A 17417-nucleotide genomic window follows, 5' to 3' on the forward strand; every position below is an offset into this window, starting at 1 on the left:
GAAAATGCCAGATGCAGTACTGGTCCATCTTGGGAAGACTGGTGTATAATAAGAGAAAGTTCAGAGAGGTTTGTCAGGACCATATGGAAAACTTCCCACAGCAGAGTAATAGGAAAGATTGTGACTGTTTATCCTTGAAAGGAGAGGAGTTAAAAGAAATTTCAAAAATTTTGGTCAAGAACTTCTATTTTCCCCAGCAAGAACAAGGGGGCCGGCAATAGATGAAGTGAAACACTCGTTCTTTCAAATCGTAGTTTAACTGTTGAACTCTATCAGGTGGGAAAACATAGAGGTAAAAGTGTATCAAAATTCAGCAAGGGCTGGGCTATTCTGTGTATTTTCAGAAGAGCCAGATTTAGGATAACTGGAAGGGATACTGCATTTATGTCTCAGGATGAAACACAGTATTAGGGTAGGTGAGTTCTTTTGCATTTCTCTCATGACAGACATTCATAGCTTCTTCTGCAGTGTGTGAGGTGACTGCATAGTGTGGAATGAGCAAAATCAAAGCAGAGGCAAGCATGGGCTCACAGCTTAATTTCTTAAGCCCAGAAGGGTCTTCCTCTGGCCTTGTTTGATGCTTCAGGTAGTGGTTGGTACCTTCATAAGCAGGACAGTGAGTGGAACAGACCCCACCTTACTTCCAAATAGCAGTTCCCATGGTCTGGGGAAAGCCTTGATCTTTCACATGAAAACTACCTTTTGGTTTTTGAGTTGGATCCTCAGTTTTCTTTAGGGTACTGGCATAAGAGTAAAAGATACTTTTATTGCTTTTATGGGAAAATCATGCATAGTTAAATAGGAAAGAGAAAATAAGGGATTTAGTGAAATGAATTTAATGATCCCTGGTAGTGTTTAACTATTTCTGTAAGTTAACTGAACTATCTTTTAGATTTTTAGAAGACTTTCATCTCTGGGGTTCAAAAACTGGTTTGGAACCATAATTTCCTGTCTTCATTATTGTACCCTTTACAGACTAGCCATCTTCCAGGAAGAATTGAATTAATTACAAAGACTGAACCCATTACAAGGGGTTGTCTTTGGATCTCTGAAGGTTTTTATGCTATAAACTCTACATTCCAGATAAGACAGTGTCTGCTTTTTCCCACTTTCTAGAGATATTTAGGAATTAAAATGTGTTCATAGAAGCTACCAGTGGAGAGGAAAATGAAGGAGTTTAATGGCAGTCAGTTTAGTGGGAAAATGGGAGGCAGACACTGAGTTTATTTTCACTGGATGCCCAGCTCACTAGCTTAACTTCTTGGTGATTCAGTTTCCCCATCAACTGTGAATAAAAATATTACCTTACAACGCCTTGTCAGTAAGATGTTAAATTTAGTAATTAGAAAATGCTCTGAGAGTTTTGGATGAAAATTCCTCCTGGAGTGTTGTTGTTGGGAAGTAGCAGTGCCACACAGAACAGCCATGCCTATTAAAGACAGCTGCCTGTTTTGACCTGAAAGCCTACCTTTTTCCCTCTTTTCAAACTTAGTTTTTGATATCTCTGGAACAAATGGGGAGTAGTTCCACCTTCATATATGTTCTACTTATCCCTCAGCCTTTCCTTGCTCATTCCCTTTTCTAATGCATTCATTTGCTGAATGTATTGGTATCCAGAGACAGGCATAGCTTGTCACAGTGAAGACATGTTTGTTTCCAATGCCCTTGAGCTTGCTTGAAGCTTCTTTGCTTGCTGAATTTGTGATGACCCCTTGGGGTTTGCAGTCCCTCAAGGTTCTAAATACAGAGCAAATGGCCTTTTGCACCCAAGCACAGGACTTTGAACCCAAGCCAAGCCCACATCCAGAGATGATTATGGAGGTTCCTCAGTGACTTCAGATTCAAGCTTTGGGATTTGCACATAAATCAAGTCAAAAATCCCTTCTTTCTATTGAAATGTCTGGATCCAGAGGGAGGTACTAGGAGTTCATACAGGGAAATTCAATCTGTATGATTCTCTTTTGACTTTTCTTTTTTATAGCTCAAGCAAGGGAGAAGTTGGGGAAGGGACCATGATGGGGTGGGTATGCAGAGCTTAATGCTGAAAACAGAGGCCTGATTGAATAGAGCTCCTTGTGATGAGAAGGGGGATCAATTCACAGTTGACCCCATCCCATTGTGTGGGTTGTCCTGGGAGTTTCCTTTAAAATCCCAGTGGTTTGGTTTTTCTGCATGGTTTGTACCCAGCCTTTCCCTCCATGAATAGAATAGCTTTTCCTGGAATTTTTGCTGGATTTTCTGTGGTTATTGGCTGAGCAACGCTCTCTCACTTCAGAAGATTGGAGCAAGTACATTGTGGAAGTACTGATCAGGGATGCTGAATCATTTGCTAACTTAAAGTTTTTTGTATACAGAACAAACATATTCCTGGGACACAACTGCCCCCAAGAAGCAGATTATACTTTACTGTCCCAGGTGGAAGTGCTCATTCATTATTTGGTTTGCAAGAGTGGTTTGGGATTTAAAAAACACATTAATTTCTGCCCTGCAGTATTTACAGCTCATGGTGATAGAAAGGCAGGGAGCTTCAGACAGACTGGGGAACAAAACATTGTTCTAAAGCATAAGTAGGCAGAGCTGTGAATTAAGGACACCAGATGCTGATTTGTAGGCATCATTCTTGTACATTATTATTTGTAAATGTACTGGTCTAGAGAAAGGAATTCATTTTAGAAGGGAAGGAGTACTTGAGAAATCCATACCTGGCAGTGTCAGGTAAAGACGTGCAGGATGTTTCCCTGCCAGAGGATTGCTCTAAATATGCTCCTCTATGAGTGGGGTAGAGGGTAGGGTCTACAAGGAAAACTGGATTATTGCCCAGGCATATTTTTACATCTTGCTAAAGTTAACATGCTATCATAATCTAGTGGCAGCATTTGAAAGGGGAATGAAGCTCTGTTCCTTCACTTCTCCAGCAAGTTGCATCAAACTTCCTCATAAATCCACAGTCTTTGGAGCTCTTGTCTTTGGAGCTTCCTGAGCCAGCCTGTGGCTCTTCCTGCAGTGACTGGGTGTTGTCCCATTTTATGGGCAAGATTCTGCACTCACAACTGTGTTTCTTTGCTGGTATCACCAGCTGGAGCCAATCAGAGGTTTTATCTAGTCAGTATTAAAGGAAAATTCAAGACAGGTCTCTTTGTTTTTCAATGTAAGGTCTCAGCATTGGGCCCCCACACAAGCTTTCTGTTTTCCCACATGTAGAATATGCCCTGGTGTAGGAGAATGAGGATTGAAGCTATACTATATAAACTGTGCCAGATGCTAAATTGCATTAAGCTACTTTTCTTCTTCAGGAGATCAGATTCTTCATATTTGTTATTTCAGTATCTTAAAAAGTCCTGGTTTTGTTCTTTATTTGAAGCATAGGGAGTTTACACAAAGGAGAAGGATTTTCCCCCATTTATTTCCTCCTGATAAAATATATCCAGCCTTTTTTTCCTGTAAACAAGACAGTAAATGAAAAGATACCAGGTTTTCAGTAGGATAGAATTTAATCATATATGGAGTTTCTTAGTGGTTAAATGAACTTGAAGAGTTCCCTTTCAAGATAGAAACAAGTTTGAAAGTCTGTTCATCTTCTGCTTGACATCTCTGTCCTTATTGTTAGCCCTTTGGGGGAGACACACAGTGAGTGTGTTTTGTTTTTCAGAAGTTGATCTGCCTCTGAAAAAAGATGGGTTCACCTCAGAAAGTACAACTCTGGAAGCCTTGCTGCGTGGAGAGGGAATAGAGAAAAAAACAGACACTAAAGAGGAAGACACTATACAAGAAATCCAGGTAAAGGAGAGCCCCATGCCCTGACATCAGGGCTGGATTTTACCATTTGTCTCTAAGTCTAGCAGTCTTTTGTCCTGTGGCAGAACAGTGTATCTGTTGATAGTTGTGTCATTCTGCTGCCAAAATGTTATCAAACCTTTGTGCTACACTGTGATGCTCAAAATGATGTCAGTATCTCACACGCTTCTCTTGTCACAAGATCTTTGTTGTTTGACTGTGTTCTGCACAGGTCCTGTGTTGGAATTTTTTTTGCAGCACTATGAGATAATTACATTAAAAAACTGAGAAGCTGAGGTGGATCCCAACAATAAACTGAATTTTAATGGTTCACATTTGAAGTGAGTTTCACAGATTTCAATTTGGATTCACAGCTGCTGTAGACTAAAACATGTCATTGCCTTGCCTGTTTTGGTTTTTTTATTTGTATGTTTTTAATAGTAGGTAGCCTTCTGGAAGAAAGAAAAGGAAATATATACAAAAATATACAAGAATATATTTTGTATATACAAAATATACAAGAAAAACAACTTAAAAATTGTAATCTTAAATATCTCAACTATTATTAGTGATGCAGTGAGGAATATTGTCTCTTCACATGCATTTTGATTTGAAAATTGTCGAGATTCCATTTCATCCTTCAACAATTAAAAGCCAAAACACAATTCTAGGTCTGTTATAGAAAGAATTCAGCTAATGTAAAGCGTTCTTGTATAAGTCCATGTCACTTTTAAAACATCTTAAATCACTAGGAAAGGGGACCTCTCCCACAGCAGCCCATCTTTTGTGATGCTAAAACACCATTATGCCATGAGTATTTTTAGGGATTTTTAGTGAGAGTTATTAGCAATGTGTCAAACTTGGTCATTTTAGGTGAGATACAAAATGTTGCATCTATACCTAAATGTAGTAAAAATTTGAGGGGTCAGTGCCATGCCAAATGAAACAGAAAAACATGGGCATCATATCTGTATTACCTGGAGTTCAGTCCAACTGCTCTATTTGTTAGAAATTGCACACAGGTAAGGGTGGCACAACTGGGTGTCCCATTCCCAGCTGCACAGGTAAAAGAGTCCTATCAAAGAGGAAGCATGCCATGATCATGGACTGGGGAAAAGCTTGGCATGAGCCCTGCTCTGTGTTTGCTCCTTCAGTAGTGTATCTGGGTCTGCTAAGCCGAAAACTCTTACTAAAGGTCTGTTTTTACCTGCTCCCAAGGTCACAAGGAGTCACGGTGCAGCATCCTTATGAAATTGGCAAGTGCCTTTTGAATGTTGCTGTGTGATCTGAGCTCCCAAATTATCCCCAGCAGCAGTCTGAGGAAAGAGACTTCAGAGAAGGTGGAACTGACATAAATCCAGGCATTGCAGAGCAGGGAGGGGGTGCAAAAAAATAGAACAGATTTTCAGCTAAACTGCTGTGGCTGTAACCTCTCACCTGGATGCTAGTTCCATCAGAACAGATGCAAAAGGCATGTCTTGCTGCTTTATTTTATGCAAGCACATCTTATCTGGATTCAGTCTGTAAAACAATGATTGCCAAAGCCTGCACTAGTGGGCAGCTTTCAGTGTGTATTTTGTCACCTGGCAGCTTGACTGTACCAGATAAAAATCACAATCAGCACCTTTATCAGTATGATAAATAAGAGAATCCAAATCTCTCTCTTGTTCCTTTGCATACTTGTCTGTGCTGTAACTCTAAAGGGCCCAGCCTCAATGGTGGTGAGAGTGAGCAGGTGGGATTGACATAATTGTAATTCCCACCTCGGTCCCAGCCACTTGCCACCCTCCCAAATTCACAGTATCTGTCAGGAGAAGACAACTAGGTGCTTGGCTTCACCAATGTACATCGGGCTAGGAAACTGTTTTAGAAAGACATAATAGGAAAAGTTACTCTGCTAAAACATGTAAGGGTTCCCCCTGCTAAATTGATGCAGGCATTGGGACCTGCTGTACAGTTGGTATGTAACAGGATTGACGATTTTGCCCTACAGTCAATTGGTATTGAATGTGTCTCTCCATTGTTTGATGGAAAAGAGTTAAGAGTAGCCTTCTGACCATGCAGCAGCAAGGCTATGCCCCTTCTATCAAGGATTAAAGTAATTACTCTGGCAGTGTCACCAAATTCATACTTGGTTACATATTATCTCTTTCCTAAATTGATACTTCAATTTTAAAGGGAGAAAGTAGTTTGTAATATTTTTACTAACTCTTGTGTAGTTTTGTTGTAAATTAGCTTCTTTCCCTCTCACATACGATGTAGTTGCCCCTGTTTTCTTGGGTTTTTTTTGGGATACTTTAAGATATAAAGCAATATGAAAATACAAACTCATATCAGTAAGTTTGCTTATTTTCTTACATACATTCTTACATTTCTTACAGTCTTCTCATGTACAGCATTTTTCAAGCACTTGAGTCCCAAGATAAAGTCAATTAATGTACGCAGTTGTATGAGTTTTGAAGAAACATTTTATGTATGCAGAAACTTGTTTAACCTTTTACACCCTCTAGTATTTAGTACATCCAGTATTATGTGAAATTGTATTTCATGATGGTTGGAGCTCATTAACAGCCTCCTGATATTCAAAAATAGAAGAAGCAAAAATTAAATTAATACTTGATCTTTGTCATGTGCTACAACTTGTTTGTAGTGCACTGACCAGTATTAGTCTTAGAAATTTGGCTGATAAAATAGGAATAAACTTTTGGAACTAGTCTTCTAAATACAGTGTTTTTGATACGTGAAATTTCTGTTGTATTCTTTCCCACAAGTTCAGAATTTGGTGCTTGAGGTATGTGGAAAGGAGAGAAAGAAACTGATTTGCTTCTGTTCCCCCTCTGCTGTCTCTCAAATAGCATTTAAGTAGAAATTAGAGAAAAGGGACAAATACAGTAAGACTGAAGAACATTCCTATCAGTTTAATGTCATTATTTGATTCTACATCATGGCTGCAATTTAAATGAATGTTGGCATGGCAAAGGTAAGTTAGTGATTCCAGATTAAGGTTAGTTAGTGATTCCTTGCAAAATCACACAGCACTATAAATGCCAGGAGTGGCTGGGGCCAATTTCTCCATTACTAGCAGACATGGCAAGGATTGAGGGAATTTCAATGGCACTTCTTCCCATATTAGTACTGTGATTGTTTGGCCTTTTTCCATAATGTCTGACTTGTGCATGTTTTTATGCAGGACAGCCAGCCTGTGTTTGGTTGTGTAGAGGTTACATTTCAAAAGATCAAGTGAAAAGATTGAAATTGCCTGGCCCAGGCATCTCACAGTTATGTGAGCTGATGAAATATTGTTCCTAATAAATAGTTGAATGCATTATTGCTGTTGGTGCTGTTAACTTCAACAAGACCTGGAATTCCTCAGCATTCTCATGCAACAAACTTCCTGCTTCCAGATTGGAGATGTACCTGTAATGCAAGCCCTGAAAAACATGGCTTTCTAGATCCATTCTGTAATATATAGAGGAATTTTCTCTATTTTTACTAAGGAAAGAAGATTGTGAGCTACCAAGGAGAAAACCACTGTTTTTGTATTCCTAAAGTACACTCTCAACATTAGAAGAAAACAAAACAATTTAAATTGCAACAAATGAAAATCAAAAACCCAGGCAAACAAATTCCCAGACAGGGCCTGCAGTTATGCATACCAATATTTGTGCTGTCTTGGAATATTGGTGCTCAGTGATGCCAGTATTCTTCTTAGGAACCTTTTTATCATAGTTGACTGATATCAGTAGTATTTTTTTAGTAGGAATTCCCTGGAGATCTTAAGGTGGAAAAGAGAGCAAGTTTTGCTTTGGTAGAGAGAAGCAGGGGGTATTGGGATCTGATTTGGGTTTCTATCAACTGTAATAACCCACAGTCACTAAGGTAAAGAGCAGTAGTTGGTTGTATGTGTCCTCCTTTTTCCTTCTAACCATTCCTGTTTATTGTTCAACCACAGAGGGTTTTAGAAAATGATGAAAATGCAGATGAAGTGAACGAGGAAGAAGACTTGGAAGAAGATATTCCAAAACGAAAGAACAGGCCTAGAGGACGGGTAAGTGGAAAGTTTATTGGAAAGGAAGGAAGCAAACCTCTCCTTTCTAGTGTACATTTCTTTTGTGTATTATGTATACAAAGTATTTATCCATGAATATATGATAGTGATAATACTATAGGTAATTTTCAGTCATATGTAATAGATTTTTAGTATTTTTTTAGTTTATTTTTGTGAATTTCTGTGAAACAAAATAACTATTTTGAGAGTAAAAATTCTGGGGAAATTTATTTTAGTATTGTATTTGTAATTGTAATGTAAATTGTAATAACTATGATGACATCCTGCTATTACAATGCTCCTTAAAAAAAATTACTTATTACAGAAAAGCAGCAAATTCAGTCATGACAGCCAAAAAAGTATTAATGAAAGTAACTTGAACTGTGTTAATAAGTTTTGCAGCTTTCTCCAGGGTAGCATTTTGTGGCTGACGCTGGCTCTCTTGAGCCCATGGCAAATCTTCCATTTGCTTGAAAAGGGCAATATTTTATCCTTAGGGGACTCTGTGTCCCTTCTCTTACCCTTATGTCTTCACAATTCATCAGGGTACCAGTTAAGTAACGAGGCCAAGATTTTAAACTTGGAATCAACATTTTTAATTGTGGGCCCGTAAGCTAGGCATCTAAATAAACCTGAACACAAGTCTCAGAAGTTTTGAGCATTTTCATCTCTCTTTGGCTCCAGTGGATGCTGCAGGGGCACAGGAGCTCTAGAAGTACCTTTTGATGTGTTTATAGAAGTCAAGCAAGAAGGGCCACATTTTAGGCCAAATGAGCAGAATATAATAGTTTTGAATAAGAGACATGAAACCACATTGAATACTTACAATGTACTTATGCATCAGACCCTCTCTTTTGGTTTCTTCTTTGGTTGTTGTGTTGTTTCAGTTTTCTGCTCCCCTTTATTTTGGAGCTTAAGTCTTTTAATATAAGATCAAAGCACTTTAATAATTGGATAAGTATATATTTCACCTTCCTTATTCTCAAAATCACCTGAACCAGTTTCTTTCTTTCTTTCTTTCTTAGCCAAAGACACCCACCTGGAAAAAAATTTTCCAGAAAAATGTAAGTTTCAGAAAATTTGTATGAACCAGTAACCAAAACCAGGAGATAGAATCAGTACATGCACATAAGCTTGACTGTAGCAATCAACTAATATTCCAGGCTAACAACTCTTTCCTAATAAGTTGCTCTCACGTAAATTGCACATGCTGGTTAGGGTGAGTGAAAGGGAGTGAATAGCTAGAAGAGATACACTGCTCAGGAAAAGGGGATTTGGTGTATTCATATGTCCCAGACCTATACAAAAAAAAGTCCTGAAGTTAGTTACATGCAAGATTTTGCTTCCCTTTTCAGGAAAATGTTAGAGATTTTTTTTCTCTGTTACTGTAAGGAAAGGAGTTGGGAGGGTATTAAATGTCCCATTCATTTTGAAGCATACATTTATGTTTTATTTACTGCCGTAGAACTTGCCCCTGTTGAGTACAGGAGCAGCAGGATTGCTTGCTTTTTTCTTGCAACTAACTCCTGCTCTGCTAGTGCCCTGACTTCTTTCAGTGCAAAAAAAGAGGTCTGAATAATACCAAATACTTCAAGCAATTTTTAGTTTTATTTGATGGCATCAGTAACCAAAGCAAAAATTGGTAGAAATTAGGTTTCAAAATTAGGGCCAGGTTATCTAGCTGTTGAAAACTGGTAAGCCTGAATTGCATCTGGTCACAAGTGCTTTGCCAGTTTTCCAAAGGCAGCCCTTTTCTAGCATGACCCAGTATAGGGAATTGAGGCTAAGGATTTCAAATTAGGGGACCTGAAACTGGGGCAGCTTTTTGTTTCTGGGAAGGACTTGGTTAGGGTATTTTTAGAGGGCAGAAGAGGGGAAGAACATGCATAGGAAACAAGATCCTGTGGAGCATGACCTTTGGGGTTTCAGAGGAGTGAGAAGGACTAACAGCATAAATGAAGGATTAATGCAAAGGAATTACTGCTCTGGACTTTCCAAATTGCACATGCCCCTTCCTTTCCCTGCAGCATGATTTTATTTTTAATCCTGGACTCTCCATCTGTCTTTTTGGCTTCTCTCTCTGGCTGCTTCAAGGCTGCTGGGCCATGGCTCCAGGCCTCACATGTCAAGTCTTGTAGTCTTTGCTGCATCCTGTCAGGAGAAGAAAGGCAGCCGTGGATGACTGAATTCAACAGCCTGGAGCACAGACAGCAAGCGTGGGGCATTCAGTTTAGTGCCTCTGGGGCAGCTGCTTGGTTTCCTTTCTCCTCAAGGCTAGCCCTGAAATCACAGGGACATAGGAAGGGCACTGAAGGCTGAAGAGGTAGATCTACAAAAGGAGATTTTTTAGTGTCTTTGCTGGACAGGGGCAATGTGGTAGGAGCTGGGCAGGGTAGTTTGCTAGGAGATAGGAGATGTATGCAGCTGCACCTGTACAGCTGATGAGATTGTCTGCTCCTCAGCTGGATATCCCATGGGACAATTTCAAAGGCACCAAGCACATTTAGGAACCCAAGTCCCATTGAAAGTCATTGACTTGAAAAATCTCCCCCTGTGAACACAATGTGTTCATTGCATGAAAAAGTGTATCTGATATGTGGTGAGGCCATGAATGCTGTGCCCCTGCATTTCTGTAGAGAACAGTTTGAAAGGAAACAGCTGGCCATAAGACTAGCAAAATTCTGAGCAATAAACATTAAATTAGCATCATGTTCTGAAACATACCTATGTAAAAATAGTACCTTCTTATTCAACAGGTATGTTCCCAGTGTGTGAATAGAGTCAGAACTACTGACTAGTGACAAATATAAGACTTTACATCTTTTTCATAGCCATGAAAAGCCAATGCAACTGATAAAATAGGGAAATTAGGTCCTAATCCAGGTACCAGCAGAAATATTTATAAGGGCCAATCACTTGTCTATGTGAAGACTCCCTGATGAGTTGAGGGTTGTGGAGGAGCTGCCATGGACTGAAATTCAGCTTGCAGCACATTTAGCAGTGAGGGAAGAAAAGAACTTGCCTGGGATTGATTTCATTGCCTAGAGGGGGTTTAAAGAGCTGGCATTCAGAGAGAAAATAGTGCAGACTAGTAAGATGATTTTATGTGATATGGTCAGTAAAGAAGCTTCCACCAAACAATTGTTGCTGAGGCCATTTCTAGGGTGAAACTGATTTTCAGTTCACCCTTACAAATCTTACTCTGCACATGTGTGCTGAACTGCACAGAGGTCTTTGCAGAAGGCAGAATTATCCTTGTCATACATAATAGTATTTACCCCATCCAGATAGCTGCAAATCCATGTCTTTCCTTTGGGACTGTTTTTAGGCCTGAGCAATCCCAGGGAAATAACATGTGAAGTTTTTATAAATCCCTGTTTTGACAGACTTTGTCAGGCCAGTGTGAAACTGTTCCTTATTACTTCTTTTTAGATATCCAATGGAACACAATTCTAATAGTGCTAGTTCTGTTCCAAGATCACAGAAGAGGGATGGAGTTTCTATGGCCCCTTTATGTCTGGGTGCAAGTATTCTCAGAATTTCTACACCTTCTTCAGCTTTACCTAACAGAGCTCTGTCCCTTTCTTATTTTCACATGCAAAGGCTTGCAGGATTTGAGTCAGGTGGCCTTGTCTAGCGTGAGAAATTTGAACAGTTTAATAAGAGGAGCAGCAGAAGCAATTCTGTCATTTTTTTCCAGGAATAGAGTAGCTAGCAGAATTAATAAAGGACTGTTTAGCCATCCACCTGTGATCACTTCCTCAGACAAAGATCAAGTCTAAAATTATTGTCATTTACAGACTGTACATTACCAACTGTACATTAGTGAACATGAAAGAATTGAAGGCCTTGGCTCAGTTCCCAGTTTCACATCATAACTCCAGCATCGGACAGATATGAGCTATTCCCTTGTTGGCATCTCAGCTGGGAAGGTTTAGGATCAAGTAGTTTTGATGCTGAATTCCACTTTCACCCTGGAGCTCAAGGCAGAGCAGTCTGTGCTGGAGAAACAAAATTTTTCAGTTTCTATAGCTGCCAGTTCGGTCCATTTTAGGAACACAGAACTGCAGAGAGACCTTTCTGGGTAATTTCTGTTACTGTAGGTAGCCACATTATCTAATCTTTTCCACTAACTGACCAAAGCTCCATTTTATAATTAGCCATGGTACCTTTGTCCCAGAAGGCAATTTCAAAACACAGCTTTTCAGCTAGGAAACAAAAACATAACAACACAAACAATGCCCCTTTGAAAATACTGAAGGAAATAATTTGAACTCTCTTTTATTTGGGGCCTGTTTTCTGGCTGCCTTAATGTTTGTATGTCCTTCAACACCTGTTCATCTATTCATTCATTCATATTCAGTTCAGCAAGGTATTTGAACATCTTCAGAAATGAATGTGTGACGATACTTGACTGAATATGTGCTGGCAGTGACCTACTGCTATGGATGAACAGTTTGAGCTATCTGTGGAGAGGCTCTCCACTGCATTACAAGGTCCATTAACATAGTGCACATCTTAGGAGATGAAGGGTCAAGACCACTTTGAGAAACCTGGATGGAAGTTGAGGATTTGTTTAGTTTATACTGCACATCTTTCATAGGAGGGTGTGGGGCATAAGGAGACCTGAGGGGGGATGGAATGATGCTAACATTCCTCTTGTCCTTGCAGGCTCGGGGATCTGGAGGTGGCAGGAGACGGAATGATGCTGCCTCCCAGGATGATCATGACAAACCCTATGTTTGTGACAGTAAGTAGCAACCAGACAGCTTATTCTGCTTCCAGCCTGGTCCTACCAGCTCAGTGCACTCAGGGCTTCGTATATTACAGCAAAATATTCTGCTGCTCTCTGACTTGCATGTTTGCCACCTGCTGCTGATGCTCTTGGTGTTTTTGCATGAAGGAAATAAAATTAAGTTCTCGGCAAGACTCCACTTTCCTTTGCCCTTTAATAAATCATCTCTTTTCTTTCTCTTTTTCTGGCTTCTCTGCCTTTTGTCTTCTTTTCCCCATGTAAGTTTCACCCTCTATTTCTTTCTCTGTTTCAGATAGTTACAAACAAAAGCATAACTCAAAAATCTCCGACAAAGGTACTTCACCCTTGTTGTGTCTCTTGATATATTTGGTGATTCTCTTCCCTTCAGTCCTTTTAAAATCTCACTGGGATAAATTCTGAAGGTCTTATCCCTCACCAGAAAGTAGTCTTGTGGCATCATCAAAAGCTGAGCCCTTCTAAGAAACAAATAACATCTCAAATGCTTTATTTTGATACATATTCCCTTTGAATGCAGCCCTATTGTTTGGCATCTTGCAGTTGGGCTGCAGGTGGAGCAAGGCATTGTCTGAACAGAAAAATTATACCAGAGCCCAGCATCAAAACTGATGGAGGGTACCAGCGTCCTAGTATGAGTGAGGAGTCCAATATTTGTTACACAGTGGTTTGGGGGTTTTTTAGAGCCTAGTCCTTGATGCCTTCCTTCTTCTTTAGATATTCTTTTTTGATTCACTGTGTCATTTCCGTAAAGGGCACTTATCTTACCCACATATTTTTGAGACATCCCATCTTAAGGCTTACTCTAGAGTGTACATCCAATTTGTGCTACCAGGTGCCTTGTAGACTGTAAGACAATAACCTAAAAAAAGTTAACAGAAGTAGGAGAACAGCAGATCTTCACTTTTGTGGACCAAAGCAGGTGGTTTTCAAGACAACTAGAACTCCCTTTTCTATTATTGGCCTATCTTGCAATGTTACCGACCTTAAAAGAATAACCCTTGCTATGTCAGTCTATGGGGCTATTTTCTGCTGATTTTTAAAAACCTGAGGAAATAAGGAGCATGCATGGTGAATAAGAACTATATTCCACATATTCTTGTATGGTGAGACCAGGTGACTGTATGTGCCCAGAAATGGAAGACTTGCAATGAATGGGACATGACACGTGACAAAAACATGGTCAAGGAGGAAAAGCCCTTTCTGTTATGAAGAGTCAGAAGACTTATGCTGTGGTTAAAGAGCAGTCCTAGTGCACTGGAAGAATTAAAATGTGTCTTCTAAAACTTCTATCAGAGCCCAAGATATATCTTGCTGGAATCTACAGGTTTCCTTTGCTGGTATATGCATATCTTTCTTTACCTCTTTTCTGGAACATCCTTCTAAATCCAAGGACACTTGTCAGTGGTAGTAATTTTGAACATAATGACTCTTTATTGTCTGATCTTAGATTGCTTTTGGATTTTACCGAGAACTCACAACATGCATAGTAATGATTTGCACAGAGTAGATTAAACATTGAAGATATCAAAGCAGGCAGCAAATATCTGGCCTGAAGTCAAGACCCTCATACATTGTTGCATTGATAGAATTTTACCTTGGCTTACATTTTGGAGCATAATTTTCGTCTTTGTTGTTGGAAATACAAACTTTCCTATTTCATTTGGCTGACACCTTTCACTTTTAAGGAACTTCCATTTACAGGTGAGTCATAAGGAGTTTTGGACTCCAGACTTTGCACAGTGACTTCTCCTTTTCCATTGTAGATAGCTGACAAAGGGGTTATATGCAGAACTCTTTTACCTGAGTTTAGAGCAGAAAGGAAGAACTGTCCCAGTTGTACTGTCATCATCCTAAAGTATATCCTGCCCTTGTTAAATTTCTATACAAACATGACATACAATTAATTATGAGTAATTGGCCTATTATCCTGCTTGGGTGGATTTCTCAGATTAATCTTTTTCTTTGAAATTACTTGATGAATATTTTTATAGCTAAAACTCAATCTAATTGTGGTAGGTTAGAAATTGGTTCGCAGTACTCCTTGTGCAGATGTTTTGGGCAGATAAGTTTGTTTTACATGGAAACATGCAGGTGAAACACATTGTATGTATTTCCTGTTTGGGAAAGCATTATTCCCTCCATCACATTATTGGTACAGATACCCAGCTTAATGGGCCAACAGTTTGCTTTTTCTGTAGTTTATTTAATTTGCCTCCAGGTTGCTTTTTCTGCAAGTATTCTGATATTTGAGTTTTGAAAATTATTACAGAGAAGAAAGCTAAAACACAGTTAAACCAAATGAATTTTCTTATAAAAACTGCATGGGCACAAAAATGATTTGTGGTCAAAAACTACGTTGCTCTTTTATCATATTTACACATTCATATTTATGGGAAACAAGGATATATCAACAGATTTCATCAGTTATACAAAGATTTTAGGAAAAAAACTAGGCTGTTTGTCAGTAAGATGATGCAAGAGTGATGCCCAGCTGGCACTGCCCCTTGTGTTGGAAAATAGCAATGTTACCTCTGAAAATACCTGCCTTTTTCTGTAAGAGGCATTCAGATGTATACCACTATTAAACTTTGTCCCAATATTAAAACTGACTGGAAGCATCCAATTTATGTGGTAAAGGTTTTCAAAGCTCAAAACATTTTGACCTCCTGTGTTTTTAAGAAGAGATGGTTGGATGCCTGTTTTGTGGAATGAAATACTCTGAAATACTTCAGCTGGTTTTATTGAGCATATACTGTAGTAGAAGTTCAGAATAAAATGTTTGACCAAAGCATCAATAAAATTGCTTGGAGAATCATGAAATGCATTGTTTCATCATATCACCTAGTGATAGAAAACTTGGTGGTCAGATTTTCAACCAGTTGCACTGGATACTGTTGTGCCTTGAGTTCCCTTGGGATAGCTTCGATAGCAGCAGTGGCAGGGACGCCTGGTGGGAGATGGGGATAAACTGCAAATGGTAACAATAGCCAAATGGTTCAGCAGCTGTATGAGAGCAGTCACAAATGTAGCTTGAACACCTGGCTAAGAGAGGCAGCAGGTGCTTCAAAGAGTGGAAAGTAGGGCTTGAAAAGCAAAGCAAAGCCTCTGATGTCAAACAAGTGGAAGGTAAACCTCCACACTGTTCCTGATAAACAGGGCATGCGATTTTTAAAGGAGGGACAGAGTGAAGGAATGAATGAATACTTATGTTTAATAAGAATTGATGTTCTGTCACTGTCAAATATTCAGCTGGGGAACCATTATTTCCACCAAGCAGTCTTCTTGAAAATCCATCTACTACTTTAATATTATTTATTATATATTACTTACTACTTTTTAAAAAGAACAACCGTCTCTGAAATTTTATCTAGAAATTCGTATTCTGGTTTAAAATTTGATTAAACTGATTTACAATCAGTTGTAGCACTTGAGTTCCATGACTCCAAATGTCTGCTTTCTTTAGCCAGAGAAGTTAGTCTGTGCTGAATCACTGCAAGTTATTAACTTTTCTGCTGTCCCTCTTCACTTTTATGCTTTCATTCTTCTCAAGTTCCCATGGAGACATGGGACTATGTACATGCTTCCATCTTTGTTTTCTGTTCCTCTATCTGTGGAAGATTTCCCTTGCTCACCTCTAAAAGAAATTCTTTATTTATTTTCCTTTTACCAATATGTCCTCATCTCCTTTTGATTTTATTTCCATATAAACTCCTACTTTAGCATAGTAACTTATATTTCTATCATATCCTTTTTTTGTAGTCCCTCTATAGACTGAGCTGTACATTCAGATCCATTCCTTGTGCAAAATGAGCATTGACTGAAACCTTCCTAGGATCTTTGCTGGATCAGTGACCAATGCAACATTGTATGTACCCAGAGACACTGATCTTGCAGTATTTTGTAGAAGCTGATTCTTTTGTCAAGAACTTAATTTTAAAGTTTCTCTAGTTATTTAACCTGCATTTTCTCTGCTGAAGTCCAAGACTAGCAGTCCTTGCACTGTTCTCAAGGAATAACAATGTCTTCTTGTCTGTAAACAGCTACGGGGACTTCTTTCATCTGTGTTTTCTTCAGCTCTTTTACTAAGCTTGTTTCTTTCATTTGGAAAAAACTCCAAAGGGTGTTTTAAAAGTAGTACTGGCCAGAACAAAGTTAAATGTGCTGTTCTGAGGATAGAAACATTTCTGAAGATGAGTGGTTGATAGATTTACATGTACTTACAATTACTTTCAGAAACTGGATTCATGCAAGTTGCTCTGTTATGTATCAATAAGAGGCAGAGGGATGGCTGACCTAACAGGTTATTTAGTAATCATCTCCTGGTATTATCCTTTCTAGTGAATCCCTAAGTAGATAAGCAGTAAGATCTAGAATAAGATGCTTGTTCAGATGAACTCAACAAACAACTCTCCCATCATAGCTGCTATTCTTGGAATCCATTGACTACATTATTGGTAGAAAAGACAAGATTAGATAGGTAAGGACATTTAATTTTTTTTTTAATACTGAATAACAGATGTGGAATAGAGCACGTGGTAAGAGGGGAACAGAGTTGACTCTGGCAGTTGAACATTTTCTACTCATGTAGGATAGTTTTATTCTTTGCTCTGGCTAGAAACCCATTTATTGAAATGTGCACAGCTGTTTTGTTGAGTGGTGCATATTTTGCACTGGGGTTCAAAGTTATTGTGATCTTAATAGAGCAGGTAGATTCTGGGACTTGTCCTCTGGGGGCACTGAAACAAAGACTATTTACCTCCCTATTCGACCTGCAGAAAATTCCCTATGGAATGGGTTGCTAAATAGCTGCTGTCATACTGT

General features: G+C 39.0%; 1 protein-coding gene across 8 annotated transcripts in view; it reads left to right on the top strand.

Annotated features, from left to right (window-relative positions):
- The window catches only part of DPF3 (double PHD fingers 3), a 168163-nt gene that overhangs the window by 92725 nt on the left and 58021 nt on the right, over positions 1–17417 (top strand). For 3 of the 8 annotated variants that reach the window (XR_015804440.1, XM_014869353.2, XM_014869360.2), the window contains exons 4-8: positions 3650–3777; positions 7727–7822; positions 8848–8886; positions 12494–12572; positions 12871–12912. Coding sequence is in view for 5 of the 8 variants with exons in the window: in XM_014869353.2 (XP_014724839.2) it covers positions 3650–3777; positions 7727–7822; positions 8848–8886; positions 12494–12572; positions 12871–12912 (384 nt within the window). In the remaining 3 variants the exon portion in view is untranslated. The remainder of the gene's footprint in view (positions 1–3649; positions 3778–7726; positions 7823–8847; positions 8887–12493; positions 12573–12870; positions 12913–17417) is intronic. The other 5 variants (XR_015804441.1, XM_014869355.2, XR_015804442.1 and 2 more) reach the window with 3 other exon arrangements.

The sequence above is a fragment of the Sturnus vulgaris genome, chromosome 6 (genome assembly GCF_052056855.1).
Source record: "Sturnus vulgaris isolate bStuVul1 chromosome 6, bStuVul1.hap1, whole genome shotgun sequence".
NCBI lineage: Eukaryota > Metazoa > Chordata > Aves > Passeriformes > Sturnidae > Sturnus > Sturnus vulgaris.